This window comes from Hyla sarda, chromosome 4 (genome assembly GCF_029499605.1).
Source record: "Hyla sarda isolate aHylSar1 chromosome 4, aHylSar1.hap1, whole genome shotgun sequence".
Taxonomy (NCBI): Eukaryota; Metazoa; Chordata; class Amphibia; order Anura; family Hylidae; genus Hyla; species Hyla sarda.
The window spans coordinates 216,134,447-216,149,834 of NC_079192.1; the positions used below are offsets into that span (position 1 = coordinate 216,134,447).

The window sequence follows — 15,388 nt, forward strand, 5'->3', positions numbered from 1 at the left end:
TACAGAAAGGGGCCTTTTTGTCCACAGTCCACAACTCATACTCCCGCATCGACATGTTTATATTAGGCAGGTCTCTCCTTACCACATCCTTAACATCTTCCATTGAACCCATTAAGTGGTCGGACCACGCGGCCATCACCCTACAACTTTCAGACACATTTTCATCCCCTACCACTTACACTTGGAGAAGCAATCCATTCATTTGCTCCCACCCCAAATACACTGATTGCCTTGAACGGGATATAGTGGAATATTTTTCTCATAATGTTGGGTAAGTGGAGGATCCAATCACCTTATGGAACTGCCATAAAGTGGTAGTTCGCGGCTCCTGTATAAAATATGGGTCCTTGATCAAAAGGCAGCGTGAGCGCCAACTGCAGGATGTATTAACTCGCCTGAAATCAGCTGATAAAGCCGATAAGGCTACTCCTTCTGCAGATTTGGCAGCAGAGATTGCTTCTCTGTGATGTGATCTCCGTTGCATTTTGTTAACGACCTATGAAAAATCTTACCGTAAAATGCAAGCCACTTATTACTCCCAAAATAATAAAGCTGGAAAGTTATTGGCCAGTAGACTAAAAAGCGCCAAGTTAAATCCCGGATCCCTCACCTTCTACACCCAGATACAAATGCCACATTATCTACCCCGTCAGGTATAGCTAATGGTTTTCTTTCATTCTATGCAAAACTATATAATCTGAATGAAACCGTCACCTCCCCACCAGATATTTCCTCCACCATTGCTGCTTTTTTGAATGCCCTCCACCTACCTTCCTATCCTCCAAACAACTTTCTAAACTGAACATGGAAATCTCGTTAGAAGAGGTTCATAACACAATTAAATCCCTACCAAATGAGAAGGCCCCAGGCCCTGATGGCTATATTAATGCATATTATAGGAAGTTTCAATCCATACTTTCTCCCCATCTAACTAAATTTTGTAATGCAGCGATGTCCAGGGGAGTACTCCCTGAAGAAAATTTTCAAGCTACTGTCACTGCTTTACCAAAACCCGGAAAGACCCCAGACCGCCCTCAAAATTTTAGGCCCATATCCCTCCTCAATCAGGATCAGGACATTAAAATATACACCAAAGTATTAGCCACCCGCATTTCTCTAATCCTCCCACACTTAATCTCCACTGATCAATCTGGTATTGTGGCTGGCCGACAGGCCTCCGACAATACTAGACAGTTACTGAACCTATTTAATTATTTAGAGCACTCAGGGTCACCTGCAGTGATTCTAGCGTTAGATGCTGAGAAGGCCTTTGACCGCTTTTGGTGGTCTTATGCTTTCTCTGCGCTTTCTCATATGGGTTTTTCCGGCCCAATATTGCTAGCGCTTACATCTCTTTATTCCTGCCCCTCCGCCAGAGTGCTGGCCAATAGTTCCTTGTCCGACATCTTCCACATCAGGAATGGGTCTCGACAAGGGTACCCCCTTTCGCCACTCATATATATTTTGTCCATGGAGCCATTGGCTCAGGCCATCCACCAAAACCCTGCAATCACAGGAGTTGTAATTGGCAACAGGGAGCATACTATTTCCTTATACGTGGATGATGTAATATTGTCTCTTACTAGCCCTAGTGTTTCTATACCCGCGGTAATGGACACCATATCTATGTTTGGCAACATTTCCTACTACCTATTAAACGCCAAAACACAAGCCTTATCTATCAATCTATCTCTGACGCAATTAGCATCCCTCTAAAATACACAGGCATTTGATTGGAGACACTATTCCGTCCAATACCTAGGCATCCGCCTTTCATATCCACATAAGACTCTATATTCGGAAAACTACATCCCACTGCTAAGGCGAGTTAAAGCCAAAGCGGACAAATTTTCTCACACTGAAGTCTCTGAAGTCTCCTGGGTGGGTAGAATGGCCGTCTATAAAATGTTTCTTCTCCCTAAATTTCTATACTTATTTCGTATCCTTCCTATTTCTCTTCCTCTGTCCTTCTTTACGCAAGCTCAGAAGATACTTACCTCCTACATCTGGGCGGGCAAACCACCAAAGATCTAGGCGAATATTTTCACTAGGCTGAAACTGACGGGAGGTTTGGGATCACCCAATTTGAAATACTATTATGTAACCACTCTGGTTTCTGTGTTGTGGCATTGGTGGCAGGACCCGATAGATCTCCCGTGGGTAGACGTGGAGAATCACTCGATGCTTCTCTTTCGGATCAGAGACCTGCTATTTTTACCATTTTGGAATGTCCCCCCCCCCCCTATTTCCAACCATTTGGTTAATGCCTCTTACAGTGGGGATCAAAAGTTTGGGCACCCCAGGTAAAAATTTGTATTAATGTGCATAAAGAAGCCAAGGAAAGATGGAAAAATCTCCAAAAGGCATCAGATTACAGATTAGACATTCTTATAATATGTCAACAAAAGTTAGATTTTATTTCCATCATTTACACTTTCAAAATAACAGAAAACAAAAAAAATGGTGTCTGCAAAAGTTTGGGCACCCAGCAGAGTTAAAGGAGTACTCCGATGCGCCACCAAAAAAAAAAAAAATGCCACAATGTAGCCCATTTAATTACCTTTTCAACGACCCCTCAATCATGTTAAATGGCCCAGCCATTCTCCTCTTATGGCTGCCCGAAGTTTCTGCTACTTCCGGGTTCTCTTCCTGGCCCGCGCTGTGAAAAACTACATCTCCCAGCATACCCGCTCCTGACATCCGGCCAGCTCCTGCCCTCCCCCTGTAGCTCCCCTGCTCGGCCCCCTCCTGAAATTATAATAATTCATGTCCCCTCAGCTCCCTCTAATTTCCCTATCCCCTCCTCAGAAAATATGTCCTCTTCACATGGTCGCTGAGCTCCAATGAGCTTTCGCCGCGCCGCTGCGTGCGCATGCTTCATCTAGCGATGTGAGCATGTAAAGCTTACATCGCTAGATGCTGTAGTGCCGGAGCAGCAGCGTGCCGAGGAAGCAGGCGTAGTGACCAATCACCATCCCATCATGGTAAAATAAATAAAAAACACATACCCCCTTTCTCTTTTAGTTCCCCAATTAGCATTTTTTCCCTTAGTATTAAAACAAGTCCCAGCATGCCCGTTACATAAATTACATAAATTACTTTACGGGCATGCTGTGACTTGTAGTTTTCCCCATGATGTAAGCCGCATTTCACTATATATATATACATTTCACTATATATATATATATATATATATATATATATATATATCTTTTTTTTTTTTTTTAGGAAAAAAACTTATATAGACAAAGGGAGGGGTTAAATATGTTAGTAATCCCCTTTATTTAAATATTCATTTGTAAAGAAAGCAGTTTCCCTACTAATGGACACTGTACAAGTGACCTATGATAACATTACAATGCTGAGTTTACACTTTGCTTTCCCTACGTTGGGAGGACGGGCAAAGCATTCTGTGAATTGGCGTACTTGATACGCAAACGTAAATTGAAGCGTTCTCATTGGCCCAGGGAATTCTACATGTAGTTTGACTATAGGGAGGATTGCGCATGCGCAGAACGTAAGCGCTGATTGGATGGCAGCGCAGGGATAGGCGTTTGCAGAGCTGATCCTATGGCAGCTCAGCTCTGCGAATATATGAATATATTAGTATGGGGGGGGGGGGAGTAGCCAACTCGGGACTGGGAGATGGCGGCGGTGCAGAAGAAACAGCGGTCGAGCATCATAGATTGAAGAAAAAGGAGCCAGCTTCCGGTCGGAGGAGAAATGCGGGAGAAGACCAGGAAAAGAACCATATGGATAGGGTAAGTAATTTACAATGTTATATAACTTTGCTTTAGGGTTAGTTTGCCCTAAAAAAAAAACTAGCATCGGAGTACTCCTTTAATATCTTATACTTGCCCTTTTGGCAAGTATCACAGCTTGTAAACGCTTTTTGTCGCCAGCAAAGAGTCTTTCAATTCTTGTTTGAGGTATCTTTGCCCATTCTTCCTTACAAAAGTCTTCCAGTTCTTTGAGGTTTCTGGTCTGTCTGTCTATCCATAGATTTTCAGTTATGTTGAGGTCAGGAGATTGTGAAGGCCACCGCAAAACCTTCAGTTTACGCCTCTTGATGTAATCTCCCGTGGATTTTGAGGTGTGTTTAGGATCATTATCCATTTGTAGAAGCCCTCCTCTCTTTAACTTCAGCTTTTTCACAGATGGCATGAAGTTAGCATCCAAAATTTGCTGAAATTTTATTGAATCCATTGTTCCTTCTACTCGTGAGATGTTCCCTGTGCCACTGGCTGCAATACAACCCCAAAGCATGATTGATCCACCCCCATGCTTAACAGTTGGACAGAGGTTCTTTTCATTAAATTCTTTTCCCTTTCATCTCCAAACGTACCTTTGCTTATTCCGGCCAAAAAGTTCAATTTTAACCTCATCGGTCCACAGAACTTGTTTCCAAACTGCATCAGGCTTGTCTATATGTTCATTTGCAAAGTTCAAACGCTGATATTTGTGGTGAGGACGTAGAAGAGGTTTTCTTCTGATGACTCTTCCATGAAGACCATATTTATACAAGTATCTCTTTATAGTGGAATAGTGTGCCACAACTCCAGTGTCTGCCAGATCTTTCTGGAGGGATTGTGCAGTCAAACGTGGGTTTTGAATTGTTTTTCTCACAATCCTGCAAGCTGTTCTGACTGATATTTTTCTTGGTCTTCCAGATCTTGCTTTAACTTCCACTGATGACTGCCATTTCTTAATTACATTCTGAACAGAAGATATTGACATCTGAAAATGTTTTGCTATCTTCTTATAGCCTTCTCCAGCTCCAACTATTTTCAGTTTCAGATTTCTAGACAACTGCTTAGAAGAACCCATGGTGCTGATTGTTGGGGCAAGGTCAGATGAGTCTGGACATTTAAAACCTTTGAGATTGACATCACCTGGTCTTCCCAGATGAAGATTGAGAACAATCCATGACACTGGCAGGTCTCCGCTTTGCAAAGGGGGCAGTGCATGCTATAAATTCTGCAGGGTGCCCAAACTTTTGCAGACGCCATTTTTTTGTTTTCTGGTATTTTGAAAGTGTAAATGATGGAAATAAAATCTAACTTTGTTGACATATTATAAGAATGTCTAATCTGTAATTTGATGCCTTTTGAAGATTTTTCCATCTTTCCTTGGCTTCTTTATGCACATTAATACAAATTTTAACCCGGGGTGCCCAAACTTTTGATCCCCACTGTATATAGAACGGGTTCAATACACCTCACAATCCCCCACAACAAGTAAGATGAATCGTAATGACCTACCACTCACTTTTTATACAGAGCTGTATCCCTGATCTTGAGCTCACTACGTGGATTACAAATGGAATCACACATGTATGACTTCTTTGTGATGACTCCTCGATAGTCCCCTTCTCCACCCTTCTATCCACTTATCATATAGCCGAACAGTATTTTTTTAAATACTTACAAATCCGCCACTTCCTCCATAGTTTGGTGGGCGCGATGACCTCTCTGGATAACACCGCAATCAAACTAATCTTATCACCCATAAAAGGCTTAAAACCATATTACCAAAGACTGCTTCAGGTGGAGACATTTTCTAAGTCCTACCCTTTAACACTCTGGGAACGAGAACTTGGTTACACTTGTTCTCTGAAGATTGGCAAGGAGCATTTAAGATTATTATTATTAGGGCTTTTCAGTGTTCTTCCCATATAGAATCGGCCTTCAAAACGGTTTTGAGGTGGTACTATACACCAGATCGCCTCAGTAAAATATATCCAAGACACCTTGGCCCACATTTTATGGTTTTGCCCATTAATACAGCCCTTTTGGTCGTCCTGTAAACAGCTGCTACAAGAACTTTTTGGGAGGCAAATCCCCAGGTCTCCCCAATCAGTTTTACTCTTCCTTAATATAGGCAGCCTTAATTGTCATAGTGAGCAACTGGAAAACCATAACTCTTCCCAACCCAGACACATTATTACACAAAATTCCCATAACCTTCGACTATGAACAGATTATAGCAAGGGGAGCAGGTAGACTTTCTTCTATTGCCACGAGATGGCGTCAATGGTCCCTTTCTTTATACTGCATAGATAGTGGGTAAATATTGGTTTTACTTACTCTCAGGCACACCTTTAGGAACTTCCTCAGGCCCCGAGAGAGGATGCAAAATCACCACCAAGTAGTATTTTAGCTATGACTGTTCTTTCATCAGAGCTTCCTTACAATCGCAAATAGGTAGTGCTAGTATTCATATATTCTATAGATATTTCTTGCATATAGTAGACTACTATTCCCCTCTAATGTGCGATAATGTTATCATGGTTTTGCTGTGTTTGATTGTTTGATTTATTATTTGGATGCTGTTGTCCTTGTTGAAGGATTTTATAGGGTCTTCGCCCATGATTGTATGCCTTTTAAAAAAAATAATAATAATGTACATGTCTTGCATAATTATAATCCTTTGTTTATTTGTTGTAAAATTGTAAAACATTTAATAAAAGACTATTTGACAAAAAAAAAATACTAATACAATGTTAAAAGGTCCACTTCATCCTTTTTTGAGGTATCTGGTAACAAATGGCTATCATTTCAAATATGTTTTGCATTCTTATCCTCTTATCACTATAGGTTTAGGTTATATTTGGGAAGGGGGGGGGGGGGGGTTAATGATCATCCCCGCACATGGTGTATATGAGAAAAAAGTCATCTCATTTTGGAGACTTTTTGACACTTTGTGCAGTGCTCACCAAGTGCAGTGCTCACTGCGAGCATGGTACAAAGTAGGGTTGGCGTCACACCAAGTAGGCATGGCATTAACTTTATTACACCTCTCCATCAAACTCCATAAATGTGTGATGGATCCAGATCACATTTTTGGGACCCACACCTAAAAATGTCCTAGGCAGGAATACCATATTTATCAGCGTATAACATGCATTTTTTAGGCTAAATTTTTTTGCCTTAAGTCTATCTGCGTGTTATACGCAGCTGCAGCTCAATGATTTAAAGCGGGCGCTTTAAATCAATGAACTTCAGCTGCTTTTGCAGGTGCTGAGACCTGCAGTCGCTGCCAGATTCTCTGCCCCTGCCTGTTCTGGGGTCCAGAGACTGCCGGCGCCGCTACCCCATTGCCTCCCCCATCCCCGGTTTTTCTGACGCGCACAAGCCCCATGGAAAGGCAGGGGGAGAGAGGCCGTCGCTGCCCGCTTCTCTCCCCCTGGCTATCGGCGCCGCTGCCCCTTCTCTCCCCTTGGCTATCGGCGCCGCTGCCCCTTCTCTCCCCCTGGCTATCGGTGCCGCTGCCCCATTGCCTGCGCCGCTGCCCCATTGCATCCCCCATCCCCGGTTTTATAATTACCTGTTGTCGGGGTCGGGTCCGCGCTGCTTCTGGCTCCGGTGTGGCGTCCCCTGCGTCGTTGCTACAGGTAATTATAAAACCGGGGATGGGGGATGCAAGGGGGCAGCAGCGCCGATAGCCAGGGGGAGAGAAGGGGCAGCGGTGCCGATAGCCAGGGGGAGAAAAGGGGTGGTAGCAGGGCTCTAGACCCCAGGAAAGGCAGGGGGAGAGATGCGGGCAGCCACGGCCTCTCTCCCCCTGTCTTTCCTGGGGGCTTCTGCAGGGTCAGAAACAGTGTATCGGGGTATACACATGCACACATACGCACCCTCATTTTTCCAAGGATATTTGGGTAAAAAACTTTTTTTTACCCAAATATCCTTGGTAAAATGAGGGTGCGTGTTATAGGCCGGTGCGTGGTATACCCCGATAAATATGGTACTTCTTAAGTATGGTTTTTCATATGAACCTTATTTATAATGTACAAAAAATAAGTAAGCAAAGAAAAATATATAAATTGTATTCATGAGAAAGTGGTAGACTACAGACCCTCCAAACAAACATAGCCTGCAGCCCATAAGAAGCTGATATTTACAGTTCACCATGGCTCAGGCACTAAAGTTACAATTGGGTCCTTGGTACTTCCAAGTTACTATACTGCAATATATACTGTTCCTATTAATTAAAATAAAGGACAAAAATGTAAGCAAACGATTAAAAGTAGCAAATCTGAGGCATATAAACAAGAATATAACAAAAAATAACATGTATCTGCTTTTCTCAAAACTATTATGCAATTATCTAGTTTACATATTTTAAATTCAATTTCCCTATGAAATAAATGTTTTGCTGCATCTTATCCAGTCTTGGCATAGTTATTTTTCTTTATCCTACCGTGCTGTGGTTGCCACCATCTGAAAGCAGTGGAAGATGTTTTGGCCTCACGGGGTAACTCTACAGAAATTAATTGCGGATCCAGATAGGAAAGGAAATCCAGTTCACGTAACAAATTCCAACTGATGCCATTGTCATTTGTGTACTGAACAATAATACCTAAAGGTTTGACATTAAAAGAATAAAAATGACATGATTGGAAAGTAAATACACACATAAAAAATACATTTCCTGTAAATACCAAGAGAACCTTCAGAGAAGGTATAATACAAACTCCTTTAAATGATGATGTTTGAGTCTATTCATTAAAACTGACAATTACTGTGTACACTTTTTAGTTGTTTGACTATTGTTGGTTTATCTTCACAAGGATAGATCACAGAGTATGCATTTCTTTAACATGAGAATAAAATAAGAATTGCAATGCTAATATGTTGGCCAGTTTTTGGGCACACCAAAAAAAACATTTGCATGTTCTTTAACACACCTTGTGCATGGAAACAAAACTATTTTAATTAGTAATTACTAATTTCAAGCTGTAAAATAATGGAACAGAAGAAAACAAATGGATGTTTAAGAGTAGATAACATAAAATATTCAGTTTTAAAAGCCATCTAATAGAAACATAGAATGTGTCAGCCCATCTAGTCTGCCAAATATTTTAAATACTATCAATAGTCCTTGGCCCTATCTAATATAAAGGATAGTCATATGCCTATTCCATGTATACTTCAATTTCTTCACTCTATTTGCAGCTACCACTTCACTTCTGCAGGAAGGCTATTCCATGCATCCAATACACTCTCATTAAGGTAAAGCTTGGTTTCTACACAGGTTTTTTTCTGGTGTTTTTTGGAGCCAAAGTCAGAAGTGGATCCAGCAGGAAGGAGAAGTATAAGTCACTCCTTTTGAATACGCCTATGCCTTTGTCTCAAAACCTGCAGTAGCAGTATTCCAAAAAATGCCAGAAAAAAACTGTGTGGAAATCTAGCTTTATACTTCCTAGTATTACATTTTTGCACTGTAATGTCCTAATAATCTTTGCCCATTTAATATCCAGATCCTATCACATATTATGGCATATTATTATGATATACCAAGAACTTAAGAGAATGAGAGGATGAACCCAAGGAGACACCTGCAGAACACCTTCATTCAAGTGGATGTGCTACAGTTTCCTGAATAGTATGTGGCAAGGAAAACACATTAAAAGGGGTACTCCGGTGGAAAACACATTTTTTCATATCAACTAGTGCCAGAAAGTTAAACAGATTTGTAAATCGTATATATATATATATATATATATATATATATATATATACAGTACAGACCAAAAGTTTGGACTCCCCTTCTCATTCAGAGTTTTCTTTATTTTCATGACTATGAAAATTGTAGATTCACACTGAAGGCATCAAAACTATGAATTAACACATGTGGAATTATATACATAACAAAAAAGTGTGAAACAACTGAAAATATGTCATATTCTAGGTTCTTCAATGTAGCCACCTTTTGCTTTGATTACTGCTTTGCACACTCTTGGCATTCTCTTCTTGAGCTTCAAGAGGTAGTCACCTGAAATGGTTTTCACTTCACAGGTGTGCTGGTGTGGAGGAGGAGGTGTGATGGTATGGGGGTGCTTTGCTGGTGACACTGTTGGGGATTTATTCAAAATTGAAGGCATACTGAACCAGCATGGCTACCACAGCATCTTGCAGTGGCATGCTATTCCATCCGGTTTGCGTTTAGTTGGACCATCATTTATTTTTCAACAGGACAATGACCCCAAACACACCTCCAGGCTGTGTAAGGGCTATTTCACCAAGAAGGAGAGTGATGGGGTGCGGCGCCAGATGACCTGGCCTCCACAGTCACCGGACCTGAACCCAATCGAGATGGTTTGGGGTGAGCTGGACCGCAGAGTGAAGGCAAAAAGGGCCAACAAGTGCTAAGCATCTCTGGGAACTCCTTCAAGACTGTTGGAAGACCATTTCAGGTTACTACCTCTTGAAGCTCATCAAGAGAATGCCAAGAGTGTGCAAAGCAGTAATCAAAGCAAAAGGTGGCTAGAACCTAGAATATGACATATGTATAAATCATTATCCTTCCAGTATTTATCAGCTGCTGCATGCTCCAGAGGAAGTTGTATTTCTTTCTGGAGTTTTTTACAGTCTGACCACAGTGCTTTCACCTGACACCTCTGTCCGTGTCGGGAACTGTCCAGAGTACAAGCAAATGCCCATGGCAAAACTCTCCTGATTTGGACAATTCCTCATATGGACATGGGTGTCAGCAGAGAGCACTGTGATTAAACTGGAAAGAACTCCAGAAAGAAATACAACTTCCTGTGGAGCAGCTGATAAGTACCGGATGGATTAAGATTTTTAAATAAAAGTAATTTACAAATCTGTTTAACTTTCTGGCACCAGTTGATTCGAAAAAAAAAAAAAAATTCCACCAGAGTACCCCTTTAACCCCTTAAGGACTCAGGGTTTTTCCGTTTTTGCACTTTCGTTTTTTCCTCCTTACCTTTTAAAAATCATAACCCTTTCAATTTTCCACCTAAAAATCCATATTATGGCTTATTTTTTGCGTCACCAATTCTACTTTGCAGTGACATTAGTCATTTTACCCAAAAATGCACGGCGAAACGGAAAAAAAAATCATTGTGCGACAAAATCGAAAAAAAAACGCCATTTTGTAACTTTTGGGGGCTTTCGTTTCTACGCAGTGCATATTTCGGTAAAAATTACACCTTATCATTATTCTGTAGGTCCATACGGTTAAAATGATACCCTACTTATATAGGTTTGATTTTGTCGCACTTCTGGAAAAAATCATAACTACATGCAGGAAAATTTATACGTTTAAAAATGTCATCTTCTGACCCCTATAACTTTTTTATTTTTCCATGTATGGGGTGGTATGAGGACTCATTTTTTGCGCCGTGATCTGAAGTTTTTATCGGTAAGATTTTTGTTTTGATCGGACTTTTTGATCACTTTTTATTCATTTTTTAATGATATAAAAAGTGACCAAAATACGCTTTTTTGGACTTTGGAATTTTTTTGCGCGTACGCCATTGACCGTACGGCTTAATTAATGATATATTTTTATAGTTCGGACATTTACGCACGTGGCGATACCACATATGTTTATTTTTTATTTTTTTTACAGAGTTTTATTTTTTTTATGGGAAAAGGGGGGTGATTCAAACTTTTATTAGGGAAGGGGTTAAATGACCTTTATTAACACTTTTTTTTTACTTTTTTTTTGCAGTGTTATAGGTCCCATAGGGACCTATAACACTGCACACACTTATCTCTAATGCTGATCACTGGCGTGTATTAACACGCCTGTGATCAGCATTATCGGCGCTTGACTGCTCCTGCCTGGATCTCAGGCACGGAGCAGTCATTCATCGATCGGACACCGGGGAGGCAGGTAAGAGCCCTCCCGGTGTCCGATCAGCTGTTCGGGACGCCGCGATTTCACCGCGGCGGTCCCGAACAGCCCGACTGAGCAGCCGGGTCACTTTCACTTTCACTTTAGAAGCGGCGGTCAGCTTTGACCGCCGCTTCTAAAGGGTTAATACCGCACATCGCCGCGATCGGCGATGTGTGGTATTAGCCGCGGGTCCCGGCCGTTGATTAGCGCCGGGACCCACGCGATATGATGCGGGATCGCGGCGCGATCCCGCTTCATATCGCGGGAGCCGGCGCAGGACGTAAATATACGTCCTGCGTCGTTAAGGGGTTAACGGACCAATGCAATAATCTAGGGCTGCAGCCTGTTCATTGTGAGGATTATCTAAAATACCAGCTGTTGGAAGGCCTTAAACCAACAGGCATATCCAAGGGGTAAAATTCCTATACAATTGCATAAAATACATGTATTGTGACTGCTTTGAACTGAAGTTGGTATTACCACAAAAAAACTTTTAAAATTATCCACTTCGCAGGAAAGCAAGACATTTCCATGCTATGCCAGTTGAATAATAACTAGGATGTCTCAATGTTTTGATTAAGAATAATGCATATTCAATTAAATGTCAGTAACTTTTTTGTAACTGAGACATTTCTAGGAAATTTAGTATATCTTTCGTAGCCTGACCCCCAGACTTCAAGTTTATATGTATGCTTGTAGCTCTTCATAATACTGTGTTGAAATGCCTGGGATGTAGGCTCAGGGGGCTAACTTGAATAGTAAGCCTACATAAAGCCAACCCCCTGTACTGACAGAATGAGAATGTGTGTTTTCCCCAAGGCAGAGGGACCGAGCACTCTCCATCACTCTTCATTGCAGTCTACAAGACAAATTACTGAATAAGTGTTAGAGAATTTACCAAATATCAATGACAGTGGTCCAGTGTTTTTTTTTTTTACTGGTAAAACCCCTGTATTACTGAAGTGCATCCACTGACTGGCTGTCTGGTAGCACACCCTACATTACTACTCTTTACCTGTGCCAGATTTAGTTGCTCCTCTGGACACAGGTGAGGGCAGCTTTTTGTGTTTTTTGTGGAAGTCTGATCACTTTTTACCCAGCTACAAATGACTTGTGGCTTGCAACAATTATACAAAACATTTTTAAAATATATTCTTTCTTTAATATATCACTATTTTATAGTCATTATTTAGAGGGAAAAGCGAAAATGTGCCTGTGGGATTGAAATTATGCATGTGACTAAGCAATTCACAAATAGAAGGGTTTGCTTAGAAGTCATGTTTGTCTCCTTCTCTGTTATATCTGTTTATGGGGTTGCTAACATCCCTACATCAAGAAAGGTCAACCCACAGTCTAAGTAGGAACCCATGCAGAGTTAATGGGTATCTCGGAAAGAAAAATATCAGATTATTCAAACTAAAAGCATACGCTATTTCATTCTTGTCTAACTTATGTAAGGATTTTGGCAAGCCTCTTTCTATGCAGCCAAAACTAGCTTATATTTGTAGCTAATAGTTGCTAATACTAACAATAACAATTTTCTTATGTTGTTCACATTGTTGTTAACCATAAATGCATTAGGGTAAGTTCACAAGTATTTTTGATAGCTTCAATAGGGAGGAAAAACCCCTAATGTAAAATATGCTATCATGATTTTCTATGGAAATATTATTAGAACTGCTTCTTTAAAGGGGTATTCCAGTCAAAAACTTTTTTTTATACATCAACTGGCTCCAGAAAGTTAAACAGATTTGTAAATGACTTCTATTAAAAAATCTTAATCCTTCCAATAGTTATTAGCTTCTGAAGTTGAGTTGCTGTTTTCTGTCTAACTGCTTTCTGATGACTCACGTCCCGAGCAGTTAGACAGAAAACTTCAGAAGCTAATAACTATTGGAAGGATTAAGATTTTTTAATAGAAGTAATTTACAAATCTGTTTAACTTTTCGGAGCCAGTTGATATATAAAAAAAAGGTTTTTGCCTGGAATACCCCTTTAAGGATAAAAAGAGTACATTTAACAAATAGTTTTACTATAGGTTGCTAAGACCGGGCACACATTGGCATCTATTTGCTCTGTAAGATATGTTTTTACTTCAAGACAGATACATTCGTTGTTCTACACTTTAGACCGCTGGACAACATTGTTTTGCTCTAGTGTGTGCATGTTTCCTGAAATTGTAGTGGTGCAACTTTGTGAATGAAAGTACCCTTATACCAATTAATAGCTTCAGTGAAAAAAAATCACCTACCTTCGTTCCTTGACTTTGGTTTGCTACAAGCAGAGCCACCATTCTTACTTCCAATCTGTATATAAAATTGAAGCAATCTGTAAAGAAACAGATGAACATGGACCATTATTGAGTACTTGTTTAGTTTATAAAATATAATCATGAGTACATGCCTAGCGTATTTAGATAGAAACTGACAGCTGGTTCACCTGCACTAAATCAAATATACAGGGTTATATAGCGGGTGAATAGCTGTAAAAAGAGGGGTCACTGACATATTTAGGTAAAGTATTTCCTGTGTTATGCCATTACTAAAAGGCGGCTCGTCCAGCTTCCTGGCCTCAACAGTTCTCCTTCCCTGACCCGCCCCTAAAAAGAGAGCCTGCGAGGGGGGTGTAGATATGAGCGCTGCCATACTGCTCCTCGCTGCACCAAACTTCTGGACCCTCAAAACAGATCACTTATTATTTAACCCATTCCCTTTCCAGGCTCTAACATCACAGAAGGGGGCAAGCCGGGGAGTGAATATTGATGATGCATCTTAAATGGACACCAAACTTTCTTTGGACTGATATATATATTTTTTGCATAAGACAATGGTTAATTATTTACAATAAATAATATCTACCATTTCAAACATCTCAAATTGACAGCTGTCCAAATCTGAACATACACATTTAATTATTTCCCATGTCACTATGACAATCCAGACATCATAATCCGTGAACTGATGTGTTATTTGTGTGAACTGTATAATAATGGCATTTAACCACTCAGGGACCCAGGGCGTACCTGTACGCCCGTGGGAATTTCAGTCCCCACCACGCGCCGGGCGGGGACCGGACTGGGATGACTTCTGATATCTATCAACAGGCACCCCGTGCAACACCCCCCCCATGTCGGCGATCGCTGCAAATCGCCAGTCAATTCAGACAGGCGATTTGCGTTGATTCTGGATCAATGGGGTTTCTGATGACCTGGTGACCCGGAAAAAAAAGGGTGAATGGGGCTGTCCGAGACGGTCGCATACACCCTTACCCTGCAGGATTGAGGTGGCACGGGTGCCACCTCATGATCATGTGATTGATCAGTCGGAACAACAGACTAATCACTGATCGGGGAGGCACTTGGGGCCGGCGGGGATCTCTTACCTCTCCCTAGCCCGACGGGGGTCCCCTCAGGAGCGACGGTAGCGGTCCTGGTGGCAGGAACAGTGGCAGCAGCGGCGGTGAGGCCTGTTCACCTGCTGTTGCTTAGCAACAACTCTCAGCATGCAAGACCAAAGGGCAATTACAACTCCCAGCATGCCCTTTGGTAGTCTGTGCATGCTGGGGGTTGTAGTTCCACAACAGCTGGAGGTTTGTACCCGCCCCCCCCCCCCCATCCCCATGTGAATGTACAGGGTACATTCACAGGGGAGGGGGTTTACAGCGAGTTTTCTGCTGCAAGTTCGAGATGCAGCAAATTTTCTTCCATAGCTCAAACTCCCAGCGAGAAGAGAAACTCACTGTA

The 15,388-nt window shown here is 41.4% G+C and overlaps 1 protein-coding gene across 6 annotated transcripts in view; it reads right to left on the minus strand.

The window, feature by feature from the left end:
* RELN (reelin) overlaps positions 1-15,388 on the minus strand; it is a 1,155,521-nt gene that overhangs the window by 148,308 nt on the left and 991,825 nt on the right. For all 6 annotated transcript variants that reach the window (XM_056573506.1, XM_056573505.1, XM_056573507.1 and 3 more), the window contains 2 exons: positions 13,898-13,974; positions 8,200-8,358 (listed from right to left, as the gene is read on the minus strand). In XM_056573506.1, coding sequence (XP_056429481.1) covers positions 8,200-8,358; positions 13,898-13,974 — 236 coding nt within the window. The remainder of the gene's footprint in view (positions 1-8,199; positions 8,359-13,897; positions 13,975-15,388) is intronic.